Source organism: Sceloporus occidentalis, unplaced genomic scaffold, assembly GCF_023333645.1.
Source record: "Sceloporus occidentalis isolate IW3139 unplaced genomic scaffold, rSceOcc1.0.p SCAF_6, whole genome shotgun sequence".
NCBI lineage: Eukaryota > Metazoa > Chordata > Lepidosauria > Squamata > Phrynosomatidae > Sceloporus > Sceloporus occidentalis.
In genome coordinates, this window is record NW_028316986.1 from 128,275,336 (window position 1) to 128,292,719 (window position 17,384).

At 40.7% G+C, this 17,384-nt stretch overlaps 1 protein-coding gene across 2 annotated transcripts in view; it reads left to right on the plus strand.

The window, feature by feature from the left end:
* LMBRD1 (LMBR1 domain containing 1) overlaps positions 1–17,384 on the plus strand; it is an 82,151-nt gene that overhangs the window by 55,603 nt on the left and 9,164 nt on the right. For both annotated transcript variants that reach the window (XM_089530986.1, XM_089530987.1), the window contains exons 12-14: positions 1,258–1,362; positions 6,032–6,181; positions 12,970–13,048. In XM_089530986.1, the coding sequence (XP_089387112.1) occupies positions 1,258–1,362; positions 6,032–6,181; positions 12,970–13,048 (334 nt within the window). The remainder of the gene's footprint in view (positions 1–1,257; positions 1,363–6,031; positions 6,182–12,969; positions 13,049–17,384) is intronic.

Here is a 17,384-nt window from a genome sequence, read left to right on the forward strand (position 1 = left end):
TAATTTTGTATTACAATTTTTACTGTACACCGCTATGATCATTGTGGAATAGCGGTCTATAAATAAAATTTATTATTATTATTATTATTATTATTATTATTATTATTATTTTGAGTCCAATTTGGGGGGAGGGATAAAGACAGCTAAGAGATAAATAATTAAAATGTTAGTTTTTTGTGGTTTTTTTGGACTATGCGGCCGTGTTCTAGAAGAATTTATTCCTAACATTTCGCCAGCAGCTGTGGCTGGCATCTTCAGGGAATGCTGGCAAGGAAGAGAGAGTGAGGTATATATACTGTTGGTTCATAGGAAGTGATCTACATGTTAATCTGTGTATTGTTCTGTTGTTGAATGGCAAGGCCTCAGGGTGTCTATTTAATTAATTATCCATTGTACGCTGGGAAACCCCCCTCAAACTGGGTTGTTTTCATTTGCATTTGCTGGATCTTGTTTTTGGTGTTTTGCAGGACTGGTAGCCAGACTTTGTTTATTTTAAGGACTTTTTCTTTCCTGTTGAAATTCTTCATTTGTCTATGGATTTCAATGGCTTCTGTGCATTCTGACCTGATATAAATCACTTACTCTCAACCAACAGTATATACTCTCTTCCATGCAGCATTCTCTGAAGATAACAGCCACAGCTGCTGGTGAAGCATCAGGAATAAGCTCTTCTAGATCACGGCCTCATAGCCCAAAAACCCCACAAAAAACTATGGATGCTGGCCATGAAAGCCTTCAGCTTCATAATAAAATGTTGTTACTGAAATAGCATGCCTTTGTGGAAATACTAATAAATAATGGAATGTTTCCTTCTTGAAATTTGCATTCTGTTTCTAGAAAACTCTGATGTTTATCACACTATACCGTTAAAGTGCCACAATTCCAGTTTGACTCCTCTAGCTGCCTCCTGTTGCATTCTGGGATTGGCAGTTTTAAGGAGGGGTATTTAGAATTCTCAGGCAGAGAACTTATCTGCCTGAGAATTCTAAATACCCCTCCTTAAAACTGCAAATCCCAGAATGCAACAGGAGGCAGCTAGAGGAGTCAAACTGGAATTGTGGCACTTTAAGGGTATAGTGTGATAAACATCAGAGTGATTATACAACATTCTATACATTGCTATTTTTGCCTTTAAATTCAGATGCAGTGAAAACAAGATGCTTATAATAGTTATTACTTTCTCATGGATGTGTTATTTCATATTTGGCCATAACAAATATTTTTGTCTTATTAGTCTTGCATTTTGTCAAATTTTAGGTGTTCCCTCTTGATTATATTCTCATAACTACAATCATCATGTACTTCATATTCACTTCAATGGCAGGAATTCGAAATATGGGAATATGGTTCTTCTGGATAAGGGTAAATATTGTTTTGTCATTATATTTATATCTTGCCTGATTTCAAGAAACACAATATGTTGCACTGCTTTAATAAACATGCTCTAAATTTATGTACATTAGTATATAAGAATATATGCATGCAACTAGGTAATGAGTTTAAAACCCAATAGATAAAATGCATATTCAGTCAATTCATGTGCTAACCCAGTTTACTACTGTATTGCATGTTAAACCCAAAATATGCAAAGGGTTATTATAGCACCTTTGAGACTAACTGAGAAAGGCGTTTGTAACATAAGTTTTCATAGACTGAATCTACTTCATCAGATGCCAAAGCTTATTCTACAGATTTCTTACTCTCAGTCTCAAAGGTGCTACATTATCTCTTTGCATACTTATCTAGATTTATACAGCTATGCCTTTGAATTGAAACAACACATTCAGGAATCTTCCTGAAACCTAATGTCATTGAAAATTTCCCTCCATTTTGGATCTCTAATATCTGTCCCATTATAAGTGTGTGAGCAGTCTTTCCATATTTACAATGTTTGCTTTCAAAAGACAGACATTGGTTGGTTGTTTATGTAGTAAAGCTTTTCACAGTGATGCATTGTATGCTGTGTTGTTCTAACGTAAATAATTCTATTCTGTGCATTTTTGTTTTGTTTTGCTTTGTTTTAGGAAATAGAGGCTTTTTATAACTGACACTTTTACATTTCTATTTTTTTATTCTAATCACTTTGGCCCCAAACTTGGTTATTTCTCTGTGTTTTTATTTAATAAAATCTGTTTTTCCTGTAATTTACTTTCACTTATTGCTAGAGCACTACATATTAGACTTCGCAGCTATGTTAACACTCACCAGCTTGTATTCCTTCAGGGCCTCTCTGATTTTGATAGCCTAATCTAATTTCCTCCCCAGAGAGCTGTTAGTACCGTGTTCTTAAATTTTAATTGAAGCTGTCAGCCAACCTTGAATCTGTAGAACTCTGTACCTTTCAACTACTGTTGGTCTTACAGTCTAGTGAAATAATTTTGTTATAATGCCAGTCTCTTAACTCATTTATATCTTAAGATTTCTTCCTATCACAGTAGTCAGTCTTCAGAAAAGCTCCATTGTTAACATATGTAAGTGGGCTAGGCTTTCTATTAAGACATGAAAAAAATTATGGCATTAGCTCTTCCATTTCTGTGAACCTTAGCTGCACAGGTCTCCCCATCCTGTCAGAGGACTGTCAGTTTTCCATTGCTGTATTCTGGAGCTCATTCCCAGAACACCCACGTGCAGTCGCCTTCCCTGCCTTCAGACTGAAATATGTCCTGAGTAGCCTAGAGACCTGATTTGTATCAAGAGAGATTAAAGGAAATGGCTGTGTTTAACCTGCAAAAGAGACATTTAAGATGCAATATGAAAACCATTTTCAAGTAATTGAAGGACTGCTCCTTTAACTGATGGAAGAAATTTGTTTTCAGTTGCTTCAGAACAACCTGAAGCAGCAAGTTCATATTTTAAGAAGGGATTTTGACTTTATAGGAGGAAGAGCTTTCTGATGGTATGACCTGTGTGACAGTGGAACAGATTACTTTAGAAAGTGATTGACTTTCCTTTGTTAGAGGTTTTTAAACAGAGGCAGAATGGTCATTTACTAGAAATGCTCTGGAAGCCGATTAGACCTTTGATAGACAAGTTCTTTGAAGTCTTAGCTATATGATTTTATCTCCTCCCCAGAAAATATGAGGAAAGCGTTTAATAAAATTCTTTAATGGAGTCCTCACTTGTAGCTATGGCAAATTAAACTACAAAGTACTTTACATTTCATTTTCTGTTTGCTGTTCCCCCCACCTCAAACATACACACACACACACACACTCTTCCGTTTCACCTTCACCTTCCATTATTGGACCCAGACCTTACTTGTGCTTAAATTGGTCTGTAAAACATACAAGAATGAGTTATGATTCATATGCTATATGCTTTTACTCATAAAAAACATGTACAGTCTGGCAAGCCCACCTATAAATATATCATATAGGTAACAATAGTTGGGAAATAGAGCCAGTGTAGTATAGTTGTTTGAGCATTGGACCATGTCTCTGGAGACTAGGGTTCAAATCCCCAGTCAGCCATGGAAACCTACTGGGAGTGACCTTGAGCAAGCCACACTCTTTCAGCCTCAGAGGAAGATGAGGGTAACCTATCCACAGAACAAATCTTGCCAAGAAACCCCCACAATAAGTTCCACTTAGGCTCTCACCCTAAGATGGAAATGACTTGAAGGTACACAACAACAACCTCTACCTGAGATGGGAGAGTCACTAAAAGTTACCATAGATGAGCTAAATAGACAAATACATTGGTCAGTTATAGGGTAGCTTCATATGGTACTATAGAAATACAAATATTAATGATAATTGTGTATTAAATTGTTAAAGGACTATGGAGAGGCAATACGAGCAACAAAGAATTCGTTCTATGGTGCTCGTATTGCGTCCGCTGAGTCGCGTCCGGCAGAGTTGTTCAGGGTGGTTAGGGAGCTAACTCAGCTCCCTCCCACCCTGAACCAGATCCTTGAACCTTCTAAGGCCTGCTGCGACATGTTTAACGACTTTTTTGCGGATAAAACTTCTCGTATAAGCGAAGGTCTGAACGCCGACATTACAGCAGAACCTAGAGTAGAAGTGTCCAGAGCCTCTGTGGACTATGTTAAACTGGATCAGTTTGAGTTGGTGAGTACCGAGGATGTGGACAAGATCATCGGAAGTGTTCGGAAAACAACCTGCTCTCTTGATCCCTGCCCCTCGTGGTTAGCAGCCCAGGGGGGTCCGGCGGTAACACTGTTGTTACGCCGGATAATTAATACATCTCTGAGGGATGGGCTATTTCCATCGGATCTTAAATTGGCCATTGTAAAACCGATCCTAAAAAAGCCCTCCCTTGACCCCCTGGTTCATAATAATTATCGGCCTGTTTCGCTGCTACCATTCTTGGGAAAGGTGATCGAGAGGGCGGTTGCGATCCAGCTTCAGGCGGTTTTGGATGAAACGGATTATCTGGACCCATTTCAAACTGGCTTCCGGGCGGGCTACAGGGTTGAGACGGCCATGGTCGCCTTGGTCGATGATCTCCGTCTGAGCATCGATGGGGGAAGCGTGTCCCTGTTGGTGCTCTTGGACATCTCAGCGGCTTTCGATACCATAGACCATGGTATCCTTCTGGGGCGCCTGGCAGAGGTGGGGATTGGGGGCACTGCGCTCCAGTGGTTCCGTTCCTACCTCTCCGGGAGGTCCCAGATGGTGCAGCTGGGAGACGTGTGCTCTGATGAGAGGCCCCTTAAAACTGGGGTCCCTCAAGGAGCCATTCTGTCTCCCATGCTATTTAATATTTACATGAAACCGCTGGGAGAGATCATCCGGAGTCATGGGGCGCGGGGTTATCAGTACGCTGATGACACCCAAATTATTTTCTCTATGTCTCCGACTGATGCAGTGACCGGGGATGGAGTCTCTCCTCTCGTGGCCTGTCTAGAGTCAGTAATGGGCTGGATGAGGGAAAACCGACTCAAATTGAATCCAGAGAAAACGGAGGTACTAGTGATAGGCTCCCCTGGTCCAGGAATGGAGGTGGTTCCACCTGTCCTGAACGGGGTCACGCTCCCTGTGAAGGACTCCGTGCGCAGTCTGGGGGTGCTTCTTGACTCGTCGCTTCACCTGACTGCTCAGGTGAATGCGACGGTCAAGAGCACCTGTTATCAGCTTCGGTTGATTCGCCAGCTGCGCCCATACCTGGCCCAGAGGGACCTAGAAACTGTTGTACATGCTCTGGTAACTTCGAGACTGGATTTCTGCAATGTACTCTACATGGGGCAACCCTTATACCAAACTCGGAAGCTGCAAATGGTGCAGAATATGGCAGCCCAGCTGGTCACTGGTGCTTCCAGGACCAGCCATATAACACCGGTTTTGAAAGACCTCCACTGGCTGCCCATTCGCTTCCGAGCCCAATATAAGGCGTTGGTAATTACCTATAAAGCCCTAAATGGCTTGGGCCCGGGATACCTGAAGAACCGCCTCTCCCCATACATTCCGCCTCGCACCCTCAGAACGTCTGGGCAGCAATTACTGAAGGTGCCTGGGGCTAGGTTGGCCTCCACTACACGGAGGTCATTTTCCACAGCTGCCCCAGCCCTTTGGAATATGCTGCCCACCGAGCTCCGCTCGTCTACCACCCTGGCCCAATTCAGGAAGGATTTAAAGACCTTCCTGTTCCAACAGGCATTCCCCGAATAAAATCCTGTGGGCCTCCCTCCTCTTCCGTGGCCAAGAGGTTGGGCTATGGGGCTTTTGTTGGTTACTTTTCTGTATAATTATTGTATTGCATTTTAACTCTTAATGTGTATATTGATTGTATTTTAATCCATGCTGTAAGCCGCCCTGATTTCTAGAAGGGCGGGATATAAATAAAAAATTTATTATTATTATTATTATTTAAGACAAATTCAACGTAAACATGTGGAGATTATAACATGAAGGTAATTTTTACATTAAGCATAATTTTGTTCTTAACAGTTTACAAGCTCCCTTGAGACCTTGAAAGATGGCATAAACAGGCAGCCTTTTTTAAAGGCATCTTTTGATAGAATCCAGTTGTTAATTTGAAGCCTTGCTCATCCTAGCAATTTTGCTTTTAGCTGTACAAGATCAGACGGGGGAGGACTCGACCTCAAGCACTTCTCTTTCTGTGTATGATACTTCTGTTGATTGTTCTTCACACCAACTACATGATCTACAGTTTGGCTCCTCAGTATGTTATGTATGGGAGCCAAAAGTATCTAATTCAGGTAAGATTTCTTGTGCAGGGCAAGTGGGAAGAAAGATGTAAATGCAGAATCTTTTGAGATGAATATACACATCACCTGGACGACTCCCTGAATGTTACCTTTAACTTGCTTGCTCAAAGCTTAGGTTGAAGGAGTTTGCACAGAGCTTGGATCAGGACTGACCCGTATTGTGATAACATTGTTCATCTTGCTTCTGGCAGTTCTGTAATACCATTAACTGATCCAAGCCCCACGTTTCGCCTATCCTGAAGATACTGAGCTCATGTTAACTACCAACTATATAAAGCGGTTTGTATATGGTACAGTACTAATAAAATATAAATCTTCAGTGGCTGCCCAAAGTCTGTTCTAAGAAAAGCTTGTGTAACTCTTAGGTTTTTAGAATTTAGAATCCTGTATGTTGTTTGAAGCTTAATTGTATTACTGCGGGCATGATTGGGCTTCATGGCATATGATCTTCATAAACATTGTTTTAATTTGAAAATGAAGGTTTTGGAGAATAGGATGGTGATAAACTTGGAGAAATGGCAGAATCCAAAATTGGCCGGGATGTGTGTGGTCCCTGGGCCATATGTTGCCTTGCTGTGCACTATAAGAATGAATTGGGATTTGTTGCAAGATAGCATATCTTGCTTCAGAAGTTTGCATTTATGTGAAGATTGTGGTATGTTTTGCTCATATAGAATCATGCATGCATGTTTGAGTTGCCAACAGCAGATATATACAATTGAATACACAAACATGCTTTAGTGACTAGGTAGTGGGGAAATCAAGTACAGGCATGTGTATGTTTGGGGTAAAGTGAGTAAATAAATGCACACAGAAAATGTGAATAAATTTCAGTGGATAAAGGGGGGGGGGGAAATCCCAATAAAATGAAAGTGACTGGGGGAAGCAAGACATTCTCCCAGGCCACAAATCCAGGTGTGTCAACAGCAACTGATTTTTCATGGTCTCTATGGCTCACACAAATGGGTTAACTGCCTGTATAGTACACCATTTGAAACTTTCTAGAACTGTTCTGTAAGGATTTTGGCAGTAGCCTTCCCACTCCCCACATATCCTAATAGGAAGCTTACCACCTAAACCCTCAATTTCTTTTCATCTGCCATGATAGCAGCATTAGTTAGGTGCCTTCTGAGGAGTCTTGTTGTTTTCTGACTAACTTCTCTTGATGGACTCAGATTTGGACTTGGTTTTCTAATTTCTCTGCATTTTGACTTAGCATCTTGGTTCATATTATCTTTCTGATCTGACATGACTTGTTTTACTGATTCTTCACTTGGTGTTCTCCTTGCCCCCAGCCTGGTTTGATTAGTTACCATTTTATGGTGTCTTCATCTTCATTTAAACATTGTATCACTTGCGAAGGAAAAATACCAGAGAAAGACAGGCACTCCAAATGCCTACTTTGTTTAGGAGAAGACCACAACATGGCCACTTGTTCCTGTTGTTAGGCCTCAATTCCACAGGCACATTGAAATCGTGAATTTCACTTGAAAGCTCTCCTTTGGAGAAAGGCTCTCAAAGTTCCTAATACAGCAGCACAGGGAGGAAAAACCTTCATACAGCTTCAGTATTGATCACGAAGTTTCAGTATCAAATCTTAACCTTGGATACAGTTGCTACCGGCAACATTGGGTTCCTCAATACAGATCACCTTGAAATGCTTTCTCATGGAGACAGTTCTTGGCTCATCAAGTCACCCTTCAGTGAAAGGACTGTCTTGGATTCTGTAACCGAGCCTAGGGTTGCATCAGTGACAGCAGCATTGCTCAAAACAATGACTGAAATTACATCTCCTCACCATTCTGATTGAACATGTGTTCCATCAACCCTGGGCAAATGCCTGCAAGCAGTATCTGAAACAGTTTCTGAACATTATTTGCACGCTTTTAAGAAACACAAGAAGAGGAAACAAACCATATCTGACCAATCCTCTTTCTCGGTGGTTGGTACTGAGTTGCCAATTCCTATCGTTACTGATTCTCCTCACTCTTTAAACCAATGGGACTCTTTTAACCAAGGGAACTACACCCTGATTGCTTCTTCATCTAATAGATCTCACGATCAGAAGACGATTCATACAGCTACAGATGGAGAGATTACGAATGCCTTGCATCATGCTTGAGATCCTGCTTCACCTCCCATATCCTACTAAACAATGTTATAGAAAAACTCCTCTTTCTTTCTTCAGCTTGCCTGAGTCTGGGCCTGTGTAGATACTCTGGCTGTCCTTTTCCCCTGAACACTACTTACCTAGAAACTATAGATATTCACAATGGCATGGATACTATGAGAATGAGTATTATCTGTCTTGTAGATCCTGATGTGCTTCTGATCCTTCAGTTAAGTCTGCTTCAGTACCAAGGCACTCTAGATCCCCTCAGTGTCAACCTAAGTCTCCACCTCCAGACAAGATGTACTGTTACTGTCTCTGAAGTTCCAGCCCATTGTTTTTTGTGGTTTTTTGGACTATGTGGCCATGTTTTAGAAGCCCAAAAAACTCACCAAAAACTATGGATGCCGACCATGAAAGCCTTCGACTTCACATTCCAGCCCATTCATGGTTATGAATACAGAAGCAGTCTTCTTCTATGGTCCAGGTTGATCCTTTGACTACTTCTATACTTCCTTATGGGTCGGTTTCACAGCAAGATTCTTCCGATTTAGACGATTCCTCTGACTTTTTAGAATAACCTGCACAATCCACTGAGGTGTCACCACCAACATTGTAGCAGAATGTGACCCTGTGGCATGGATTATGTATGATCATTTATGGATGAAATAGTGAAAATGCCTCGCCAGTTCAACAATCAGAACCTGAGATTGAAGATCCTGTTTACCAGTGGGTTCATAGTCAGGTTCCATCTCCTGGATCTCTTTCACTGTTACTATACCTGTTTCAGGTTGTCAAAAAAAATGTGGGCATCCCCTTCCTCCATCCTGTCTGTGTCTGAAAAGATAAAATCTTCATAAAAGATGGTAGAGACTGGTATGGAGTGACTTGCACAACATCCCAAGCTTAATTAATTATTTTGAATGCAGAACAATTCAGAACATCACAAAAGCTGCACTCCACCCCAGCTGTCAAGGAAAGGAAAATGCTAAATGTCATGGGGTGCATGTATTGATTGTCATTGGTCTTTTTTTATTGCTAATTAAAATGCATGCATGGGGGCTTACCAACAGTTTTTGTGAGAAAAGAGTTTACTCTTCCTTGAGTGATTCCCTGAAGAGGAGAAACAAGTTACGCCAATGCTTCAGGTTGAGACAAGCCAATTGGCTTCACAACAAATTACCACTGCTCATCATGTAGCATGTTACAGTGGCAAGGCCTTGGCTGGGGCGGGTGATATCTTGGCTAAGATCCTTGGGTCTATTTCAACAATCACAAACAACTATAGAAGGCGCCATTTGACAAGGCTGGTCCATTTAATTCAGCTATGGATGAGAGACAAACAAGCACAAAATGAGATCCACTGTGAACAAGGTTCCAAACTCAAACAGTCAGATCAAGGTTTCAGCAATTCTCTTTTGGAGCTAAACATGCTCACATCCCACTTGTTGGTCATAAGTAGAAACAAACTCTACTTCGGATGCCCAGATCATGTAAGGCCTTGTCTTCATCCAGGCAGATGTCTGGGCAGTTTGGAAAATGATTTCTAGACACCAGTAGTCAGTGTCTTTGACTTCCTCACAGACGACTGCCTTGGTGTCAACCTAAGCCCTACCATCACCACCTCCACCATTTCAACTACTGTTCCTTTCTTTCATGACAGGCTCAGTGAATTACATTATGCTTGGGCTTCTATTTCCTCAGATGCATAGGTCATTAATATAATCAAAAGAGTATATGCGATAAAATTCCAGGAAGTTCCACCTACCAGTGTTCTTTGTGTTACCCCTTCTTCACTCTCACCCAGGAAGGAGGTGTTCAGCTTGCTCCAAAAGGGAGCAATAGAGTCTGCCCCACTTTCTCAGCGGCCCAAAGGGTTCTTTTCCTGTTTCATCGTCTACAACAAGGATGGTAGACTGCATCCCATCCAAAATCTTCATGGATCTTTACAGATTGTCACGTTGAACATCATCCTGCCTACATTGCAGAAAGGTGGTTGTTTTGCTGCTCTAGATTTAAACAGTTCAGCATCCTCCATTTTGATTTAACCACTGTACCACAGGTATTTACAAAGTGCATGGCAATTGTTGCCGCTTGGCTTCAATAACCAGATGTCGTCTTGTTTCCCTATATCAAGGATTGGCTGTTACAAATGAACTCCATTTCCTGAGCAGCTAAATGGTCTTAGCCTTTTACATTTATATTCCATTACAGACTGGACAGAAGCTCATAGGCAGATACTGTGTTTGTAGGGCTGCACTATTCTCTTGTGTATAGGATTGCCATTTCCCGATTTTGGGCAGGACAATCCCAGTTTTACCCATTGTTAAAATGTCTCATCTGGTTCAAGCTGCCTGTCCCAGTTTCTAGTGAGGGGACATAGCTTTGCACCTAAGGGAAAAACAGAGTGAGTGCTAGAACCCAGGGGATGCCAGAATACCTAAAGCTGGGTCTGGACTGAGCTTTGCGGCTTCTGGGAGGTGGAGCCCAGCCGGGTGATTTGAGCATTGGCTGGATACAAATCCCCCTCAGCCAAAGAAGGCAGAGGGAGGAAGGAAGAGGAGAACTACATCTCCCCCGCCCATCCTGCCCTTCCTGCCACTGCCTGTCGACTGGGCTCCCCTCAGCACCTCCTTCCTATCTTTCCTCCTCCTCTTCTTCTCTTCCTCCTCTTTCCTCCATGGCAGCACTACTGGCTTGGCTGAGTCCCCTCCGACCACACTTGGCCTCCCCCTCCCACCTGTTCGATGTTTTGAAGCCCTTGGCAGATGGCAGAGACCCACCAGAGCCCAACACTTCTCACACGCCGCAGGTGAGTTGCCCCCAGGCCACCTCTCCTTGCCCTCAGCCACCCTCCTTTCTGGGCCTGAAACACACACCCCCCCAAGCCAAGGGAAGCTGAGGACTAGAGTGGCAGGTGCCCCAAGGAGGCTCTGCCTGCCCATCTGTCTGCCTTGGGCATTTGTTTGGGAAGGAGGCCATGCTCAACTTTTTTAGAGCATGACCTACTTTTCAACCTTTGTCTAGGAGAAATGTCAAAATCTCCTCCATTTTCAGCATGACCGAGAAGCATGGATTTATATTAATGTTTTTGGGTTTTAGTTGGTTGTATCCTCCATTTTTCTACATTTGTCCTATATTTTGTCTTACATTTTGTCTCAGTTTTGTGGTAGAGAATTATGACAACCCTACTTGTGTTGCATGACAGTCCCTCCTTCTATGGTTACTAGGTTGATAGTCTCCTATTTGTGAGAGTCACAGAGACTGCAAAGAAGATGATGTTGCTTACCTATAACAATAGTTTTTGGAGTGGTCATCTGTAAACACACACTATCCTGCACATCCTCCCATCTTTGTGTCCTGCCTCTCTGTAGCTTCATGGCTGCTGCTTCAGCAACCAAGGAACTGAAGTGCACAGGAAGAGGGCGGGGCTTCCACCAAAATATTTACCTAACAGTTCTGGAAGGTTCCAATCAGTATACTATGCAGGTGCAGTTAGCTCATTTCTTTACAAATAAGTTCACAGAAGACCACTCAAAGAACCACAGTTACAGATTAACCAACCTGTTCATAGTCTGCAAAAAGATTTGAGAGCTGTATGCTTTATACAAACAATATGAGAGTGATGCTCTTTTTTCAAAGCCTAAAGATGAAGTAATATCACTTTTATACCAACCAATTAACATGAGATTGCTCATTAATACTAATAGTGGTGTAGACACCTTTGACCAACATTGACTTTCAAACACATTATTTTTGTAACCAATTTGTATGCGGTCCCATACAAGAAACTATTCTGTTCAGCTTATAGTAAGTACAAAAATAGTGACCAATAGTGTTGTTTCCTGAAATGAAATGGACATTGTCTCTTAAATGTCTATATGGTTTGGCACCTGAACAGTAGTATAAACCTCCAGTGTGCCTCTAAGGATCCATTTGATCAAAATATAGAATAGGTCTTGGGTCTTATCGAGTTTTCATGGAATATCGAGAGAGGCAACCTCAGAATTATAAGACATATTGTCTTAAAGGGGAGGTGATGCAAAAAACAAACTGTTGCGCAGCCATTTTGTTTGCACTCATGTGTTTCTAAAATACAGTTGAGCAAAAGTCTGTGAGTTTATTGTTAAAAAAAGTAATATATATGGTGTTTATACACCTGTAATAAATACATACAATTATGTTTATGTTTATTACCATTTTTAAGAAACTTGTGTGCTCAGTTGAATCCATCGTGACTTTCATGGAACTTACTGTACTTTCTTTTGTGGGGAACTATTGTCCCTGGCAACTTATTTGCAACTATATTCTTCTACAGACTGTGGGAAAGTCTCAAAGGACTTAAAGAAAACTTGTTCAATAACTTCTGACAGGTATATTGTTGTGGCTTTATTGTTCCACATTTGGACCCAATATCATATTGCTATAATCATTTTCCACTAATGAAGGAATAATCAAAAATAACTTACATATAGTTTTAAAAATGCCCTTGTAACTTCAAATGCTGATTTGGAATGCAATAACAGTAGACACAATCCAACTATCTTTTTCAAAAGCAAATTAGAGGGGACCTCTTGTAGCCTAATGTGCCAAAATAAAGTAGATGATGTTGCTGTAGCATTTATATGAATGATCTCTGTGATCTTCAATGAATATGTTTTTTATGCAGAACAATGTGACAGTTGATGGACACCTGAAAAATAACACAATATGGGCACCCAAGGTCTGTGATGCAGATGCCCCTGAAGGTAAGACAGATCGTATTCAGTTCCAGATCAAGGAAAAAACCCAGATACACTTGTGTTTAATCACATAGAAAGTTTATTTAACAATTTCTAATACCTATCTTAGTGTATTTCATAGAGAAATACTTTCTTGTAATTCAGAGTAGCATTGCAGCTAAGAGTAGGTTCCAGATGTCAGAATTTAAGTCATTGTTAAATTGAATCTTTTTATCTTCTGCAGCGCCCATGCCATATGTGGGCACAGTATACACAGCTTCAAGCTTATACTGAAGCTGCATGACAATCAAACATATGGCGTGCACGCCACTACAAGCACGCGCCCCATTGTTTTCGATGAGGCACAAGCATACGTGGAATTCCCCTTATGCAGGGGGGATCTAGATGGATTCCCCACATAAGGGAAGGGCGCACTGTACTTGATTTATTTGCAAGAATGAGATCTGGTACAGATCAAAGGCAAATGAGACACTTGCCTTGTTTTTGTAAACAAAACAAAGGTACCATTATAATGGTTGGCAAGCCATCTTCCTATTTTGCAAGCTTGGCCAAGTGTAAATTGCTTTCAAATGGGTTGCCAGCATGCATTGTTGATGTTTTTTTAAACATTTGACATTCATGCCTTTAAATATTTTCTAAGAAGATAAAAGTAATCATTTGTTCTCGTTTGTACTTGTAGACTTGAGAACACAGTACAACCCACTGCAGAAGTCCTGCTGTTGTCAATTGATAACTTCTATAATGTTACACCATGTGTTTCTATGTAACAAACAGCTGATTCTTCTGATGTAGGTGTATAAAGATGTTAACTCTGAGACATCACAATTGTTTTGAAGGCTGTGTATCAAATGTGTGAAATAAGGAAGATTTGTGGACAAAATGCAACTTTGTTCTCTAAAAATTTTCTATTGCGTGGTGATGAGACTTCAGGCGTACAAGAGGAGAGAGATAGAATTGGGTTGTGTTTAATTAAAATCTTACCATAAACAGTAGAGGCCCTTTCTGTCCTTATATCTCCTTACAATCACATTAAAATTGCCTCTGCGCTCTTGTTTTGCTCCAGAATAACACAGAGAGAGTTTTTAAATAAGGTGCAGTTTTTAATCAGTTTGTATGGATTCACCTGTCTTGCAGTTGTGGCCCAGACACTTAGGCGGGATACAAACCGCCAAATGGTACGTCATCAATACGTACTAGGGTTAGGAAGGGGCGGTGCTTCCGCACCCCCCTAACCCTAATACGTATTAAATACGTACAAGATGGCGGCGCCCTGTTCATACGGGCACAGCCATCTTGACGTATTGGACGCTGAGCGTCCGTACGCGTCGTGTCCTTTGTGACATAGCGAGTGCGCCCCTGGCGCCTCGCTACGTCGCAAACGCGACTCCAAAAGAAGCTCCATTTTGGAGCTTCTTTTTTGCTCCGCGCGGGAGCCGCGCGGTTTGGCTACTGCAGCTCCTGCGTGGAGCAAATTGCGCCGGCGGGGGAGCGCCGCAAAGCGGCGGTTTGTATCCCGCCTTAGATGCTTGCCTCTCCATCCTATCAGAGCCTGGTTCTTTTGAAGTACAGCTGAAAAGTTTTATATAACATGTTTGACTTAATGAAACTGAAGCTACATTTCTATAGAGTTAATGGGATTTCTTTGGGCTATTTTTAACATCTATGCCTATTTTATGTTTGCAGTCTTGGAGCAGAAATGATAATTTGGCAATTAATTAGTTCAGTTATTACTTTTACAGCTTTTGAGAAGGAATAAAACATTGCTGAAATGAGGGAGCATTTAGTGAAAGAACTGACACTAATCCACTTATAAATTGTATTGGCTGTAACTGTTTTTTGCAGCCCCCCCCCCCTTTTAAACATTGTCATTACATTCTGCTAGTAATCCATTATGGTCTTATTTACATTCTGTTACCATTCCTGGTTGAGATAAAAAAGTGTCTTACCCCTCTTGGTTGTACTGTAAGAAAGGTATTTGAAATAAAAGCATTTCTGACATGATTGCACTTGACTTCCAGTTTCTATAGAAGACTTAGTAAAGGAAAGGCTGCATGAGAAATGTTGTTATGGTTACTAAATTTCTAAAAATAAGCTTTAGAACATAAGATCTGTGCTGGATTAGACCAAACCTATCTACTCCAACATCCCATTTTTTGCATTGGCAACTCAGTGCTAATGGAGTGCAAACCTCTAAATATTGTTTCCAAACAACTGGTATTTAAAATTATGCCTCTGTCCTGGAAATAGCATGATTAGCTAACAGCCTTATCTTGTGCTAACTTTAACATTCAAAGCAGGCTTAAGTTGGCCATCACACCATCTTTGGGTGGCAGATTCCATAGTTTAACTGTGTGAGTAGATACTTTGGTTGGTTCTTTTACCTCTCAGATACCAGCTTGGTTAGTTGATTATGGTTTGGTTTTAACACGTGAAGGAGAAAAACATATCCCTGTCTACTTTCTCCACATAATATATGATTTTATGTATCTGTGACATGCCCCCCCTTGCTACAAATCTGCAAAGCCAAACACATTTCTTGCTATGAGAGTGTCCAGTCCCCTGAATATTCTGGTTCTCTTTCCTCCTATTTTCAAACTCTGCTATAGTCTTTTTGAGAATCAAGTGAACAGAACTGTGCACACTACTGAAAATGTGACTGCAGCATAGATTTGCATGATGGTACAATGAGTGTTGTGGCTGCTGTGTGCTTTCAGGTAAATTCTGAAGGCAAACCTATCATTGCATTTTTGTAGCAAGATTTGTTCAGAGGGGTTTTTGCTTTCTTCTGAGACTGAGAGAAGGTGACTTGCCCAAGGTCACCCAGTAGGTTTCCAAGGCCGAGTGGTTATTCAGACCCTGGTCTCCAGAATCACAGTCCAGCATTCAAACCACTACACCAAATTATGATACTGTACTAGCGATTTTATATTATATTCTGTTAATAATAATAATAATAATAATATGTTTTTATTCCACCTTTTCCCAAAGTAATCAAGGTGGATTACAACAGAAGTAAACAATAAAACAACATAAAATTAAAAATTTGCAATTAAGAAGAACCATCCCCCTATCCCAACCCTCCCCCCACATGGAACTGGATTTTCCCAAATTGTTAACATTTTCATTGAATAATCTACCATTGCCTCTTGTATTGTGAGATATTGCCACTTCACATTCAATCAGTGGAATTTGGATTCTTTGTCACAGTGTTCAGTAAACTGACTTCAACCTACCTTTATCATTTTATTGTCCATTATTCAGTTTACGGTCTGTTGGAACTTCCATAATCCCTTTTAATTTTTACCACCATGAATAATTTGATACTATCTACAAACCTGGCCTCCTTACTGCTCACTCACAGCTCTTCAATCATTTATGAACAAGTAAAATTTCTTTTGTTCATTGCTTGGCAATTTATCTTCAATAATTGTTTCCATCGATCTACTGGGAAAAGTTAAGTAGCTTGTAATTTCCAGAATTTGTTTTTAAAAAATTAACATTAAATAGACTGCACATGAATCCCTTGGTGCAAAAACCAGTCTTATAGACTATATTGTTGTCTAGAATGTCATAAAATTCACATATGAGTTTTTTGTATCTTGGGTGACCATCCAAACCTGGTGATTTCTTTAATTTGTCAGTAAGGATTGAAATGTCACTGCTATATTTGGCTCAATTCTATACACTCCTTGACTAGAAAAGTCACTTAGGCTTTGATTTCTCCTCTACGTTTTCCAAGATCTTCTAGAGCACTGCTGCTCAACATGGTGTTCCCTAGACTGGTGCCAGCCCTGGAACCATTGGCAAGCCAGTCCTTGGCATGTTTCTAGAAAAGGAACAATGTTATCCAGTGGGCACAAACTTTGTGCTGTTCCCTGGCACATTGGCAAACAATAAATGCCTGTCCCCTACATCAGATAGCCAGGAAGCAGTGTTTTAGAACATGTTCTACAATAGCTTTAATACTGAATGCCTTCTATATAAAGCTTTTTTGGTAGAATTTTATTTGACATATGGTTTCATTTTATTCATAAGTTATTTGGATTGGTTCTGCAAATGTACAAAACCTTTTGAGTAATTTGGTCCCAAACATTATTAAATGTAATATGTGAATTAATAGTTCACTTTTAATTTTTCTTCAGAGAATATAGAGGATATATATTTCCTCATGCATAAATGTTGAGTTCAGAATCATTGCCTGAGGCCATGGTAATGTAAGTGACCCACAGCAATCAGTATAAAAGCCTAGCTGGGAGATGAGTTTTCCAACAGAGAGAAAAGAGAACAGATTTCCATCTGTATTAATAGTGTAGGTGGCAAACTCTAAAGCAATTTCTTAAGA